The sequence below is a fragment of the Apodemus sylvaticus genome, chromosome 5 (genome assembly GCF_947179515.1).
Source record: "Apodemus sylvaticus chromosome 5, mApoSyl1.1, whole genome shotgun sequence".
NCBI classification, from domain to species: domain Eukaryota; kingdom Metazoa; phylum Chordata; class Mammalia; order Rodentia; family Muridae; genus Apodemus; species Apodemus sylvaticus.
Window position 1 is genome coordinate 94,620,298 of NC_067476.1, and position 3,756 is coordinate 94,624,053.

The 3,756-nt window shown below is 38.1% G+C and overlaps 1 protein-coding gene across 1 annotated transcript; it reads left to right on the forward strand.

Moving 5' to 3' along the window:
* The first annotated feature begins 256 nt into the window (after positions 1–256).
* Positions 257–1,195, forward strand: LOC127684530 (olfactory receptor 4F6-like). The gene has a single exon (XM_052181441.1). It carries the CDS (start codon positions 257–259, stop codon positions 1,193–1,195), a length of 939 nt encoding a protein of 312 aa, XP_052037401.1.
* Positions 1,196–3,756: the final 2,561 nt, after the last annotated feature.

The window sequence follows — 3,756 nt, forward strand, 5'->3', positions numbered from 1 at the left end:
TGTGATTTCGGGGCTGACCATTTGGTATTGGATCATCAATTGGGGGACTCTTCCCTGAAGAAGACTATTTCTCTTGCTCTCAGCTCTCACTTCCAGTAGACTAATAATTGATACTTTACTTAAACTGTCTCCAAAGGTATGTTAGTCATTTAAATTCTCTGTGACTTTGTCAAATAACTGATGCTGTCCTAAACCAGAATTTCTCATCACTCTCCTATTTCAGGTAGCATAAGGGTTGGCACAGCCACCAGAAGCAATGGGTAAAACAAACCGCTCTGTAGTATCTGAGTTTGTTTTCCTGGGACTCTCCAATTCATGGATGATCCAGCTATTCCTTTTCCTTTTTTCCTGTATGTTCTACGTGGCAAGTCTATTGGGGAATTTTCTTATTGTGCTAACTGTATCTTCAAACTCCCAATTACAGTCCCCTATGTACTTCCTACTAGCCAATCTTTCCATCATTGACTTGATATGTTCCTCATTCACAGCACCCAAAATGATTTATGACCTGCTGAGAAAGGACAAAACCATCTCTTTTGGGGGTTGCATCACTCAGATTTTTTTTATCCACGCAGTAGGTGGCACCGAGATGCTGCTGCTCATAGCCATGGCTTTTGACCGATATGTTGCCATATGTAAGCCTCTGCACTACCTCCTCATCATGAGTCCACAAAAGTGCATTTTGATTTTGGTTGCTTCTTGGATTATTGGCTTCATTCATTCAGTGACTCAGTTGATTTTTGTGGTAGACTTACCCTTCTGTGGCCCTAATGAACTAGACAGCTTTTTCTGTGACCTTCCACGATTTATTAAACTTGCCTGTATAAACACCAACACATTGGAGTTTATGGTTACTGCCAATAGTGGGTTCATTTCTGTGGCCTCCTTTTTAATTCTGATCATTTCTTACATATTTATTTTGGTGACTGTTCGAAATAAATCTTTGGGTAGTTTATATAAGGCCCTCTCCACTCTGTCAGCTCATGTCATGGTGGTAGTTTTGTTCTTTGGACCCATAATGTTCTTCTACTTGTGGCCAGTTTCAACATCCCATCTGGATAAATTTCTTGCCATCTTTGATGTAATTGTTACTCCTTTTTTAAATCCAGTGATATATACACTTAGGAATAAAGAGATGAAGGTGGCCATGAGAAGACTATGCACTCAGTTTATGAATTATATTAAGCTTTCTTAAATATAACCAAAGGTCCATGAACACACGAAGTAGAATTTCAGATGGATGTGTACTATACAAACCTCATTATATCTAACAGAACATCACTAGGTACTAATACCCGATGTACCCTTGCTTGTTTTCTGCCTGAATTGGATTTGGATATCAGTGTTTATAGAACAGACTTGAAGACAAAAGAGTTGCAAGCTTTACCTCTCCAATAATTTTATGTCACTACAATGATCAGTACAATAATGGTTAATGTTAAAGAGCACATTTGTAAAAAATCACATCTTAAATAGACTTACTTTAAACACAAATATTAACTTTCATTTCATCTGATTTGTTTTACTCTCCTGGTGATCTATTCTCTGTCCCTTCAGCTTATTTGATGTCCTGACTGTTTCAGGTTAGCCCGGTTTCGATGAGTGAGCATCAGAGAAAGATGAGTCCTAAGGACTTCATGCTGTTATGAAGTTTTGCTCTGCTTGCTGCCCTCACTCTAAGGGGGGGGAGGGGCTGGCTTCCTGTCTCTCACTGGGCAGCATCTCTGGCACTGCTACTGGAACAGATAAATGATTCTATCACCACCCCAGGGAAGAAATGTAGGTTGTCAGCTACGACCACCATCCTTAGAAAACATTTGGACAAATAAAATTGTTAGTGAAGCTAGGCTAAGATGATTTTGGTACTAACTATCATATAGAAAAATCTTAGGGAACAACTTAAAGTTCAGAAAGGCACACTGTTAATACTTAAGCTAGGAACTTCTTAAGGTCAGGGAGCCAGATGAATGGCAGCAGTGGCAGACATGACTTTACTGATGATGGACTGGTGATGATTGATTTCTTGTACTCACTTTTGCCCTCAGCTTCCTGATATGATTTAATAAAAATTGCTGATGAGTAGATTGCATACTGAGATTTAAAGAAGATATGACTAATTTTTGTATAAAAGTTTAGATTTGTGATTCTTTTAAGAGTCTTATAAAATTACTTTAAAGATAAGTAGTAATATAATTGTTCCTTTCTTTGTAACCACAAATTACTGCTTTCCAGTAAGAGAAACTGGCTGAGAAAACTACCTTGCTTGCCCACACTTTGTTAATCTATAACAAATTGCTTAGTTACAACTGTTCATGGGCTCTTGGGAATAATGTGTTTTCTTTACCTGTACTCTGTAATGTTTTTCTTGTAAAGGTATTGGGAAATACTGTGTTTTCATAGTCATTCACTCAAAGAAAATAGAATGTAATCACATTGTAATTTTACCTGCTTGAAAGATTTTTGTGGGATATATAGGCTATGGAAGAAAAAACAGTATTGAAGCTTGCTCCATCCACCAGGGGTGTATGTGTATATGTGCATGTATGTACATATGTGTATGTGTAAAACGCTTGGAGCCTGACTGATAGAAATTTGCTCTAGCCATTCAATGTGTGACTGTTTATATTTATGTCTATCTCTAGGTCTGTCTGCATGCATGCATGTATATGTGTATGTATATATGTACATATGTATATATGTTTGTATGTGTGAAGTTATTGGAGTCTGTCTTTTTTAATTTTTTTTATTCGATATAATTTATTTACATTTCAAATGATTTCCCCTTTTCTAGCCCCCCACTCCCCGAAAGTCCCTCAAGCCCCCTTCTCTCCCCCTGTCCTCCCACCCACCCCTTCCCACTTCCCTGTTCTGGTTTTGCCGAATACTGCTTCACTGAGTCTTTCCAGAACCAGGGGCCTGGAGTCTGTCTTTTGCTTCTTCTATTGGAGTCTGCCTTTTGCTTCATCTAGTGTGTGTGTGTGTGTGTGTGTGTGTGTGTGTGTGTGTGTGTGTGTTCTCTCTTTCCTTTTCTTTCTTGCCAGTCCTTAAGAGTTAAAGAAAAAAAACTCAGATTTTTGATGGTCACAGAAAGTGAAGGCCCCAATGAAGCTGTGTTCCCTCAGAGAAAAGTCTGTTGAGTAATCCAATTGCTGGCCACCATAGGCTGACCCGTCTTAAATCAATTTGATTCATAACTTCTGTTACTTTCACTGTGTTTCTGTTTAGTTTTGTTTCAATGACCTGTTCACTGGTAAGAGTGGGGTGTTTAAGTCTCCACTATTATTATGTTGAACTCAATGTGTGTTTTGAGCTTTAGTGAAATTTCTTTTATCAATGTGGGTGCCCTTGCATTTGGGGCATAGTTGTTCAGATTTTAGATTTCCTCTTGGTGGATTTTTGCTTTGATGAGTATGAAGTGTCTTTTCCCATCTCACTTAATAACTTTGGGATGAAAGCCTATTTCATTGGATATTAGAATGGAAACTCCAGCTTGTTTCTTCGAACCATTTGCTTGGAAAACTTCTTTCCATACTTTTACTCTGAGGTAGTATCTGTCTTTGTCACTGAAGTGTGTTTCTTGTGTGCAGCAAAATGCTGGATCCTGTTTATTGTATCCTGCCTGCTAGCCTGTGTCTTTTTATTGGGGAATTGAGTCCTTTGATGTTGAGAGATATTAAAGATAGATGATTGTTAGTTTCTATTATTTTTGTTGCTGGAGGTGGTATTATATGTGTATGATTTTCTTCTTTTGGCTTT

Bases quoted from the DNA above. Each gene is read 5' to 3' on its own strand.
- LOC127684530 (XM_052181441.1), top strand. From the start codon at position 257: ATGGGTAAAACAAACCGCTCTGTAGTATCTGAGTTTGTTTTCCTGGGA.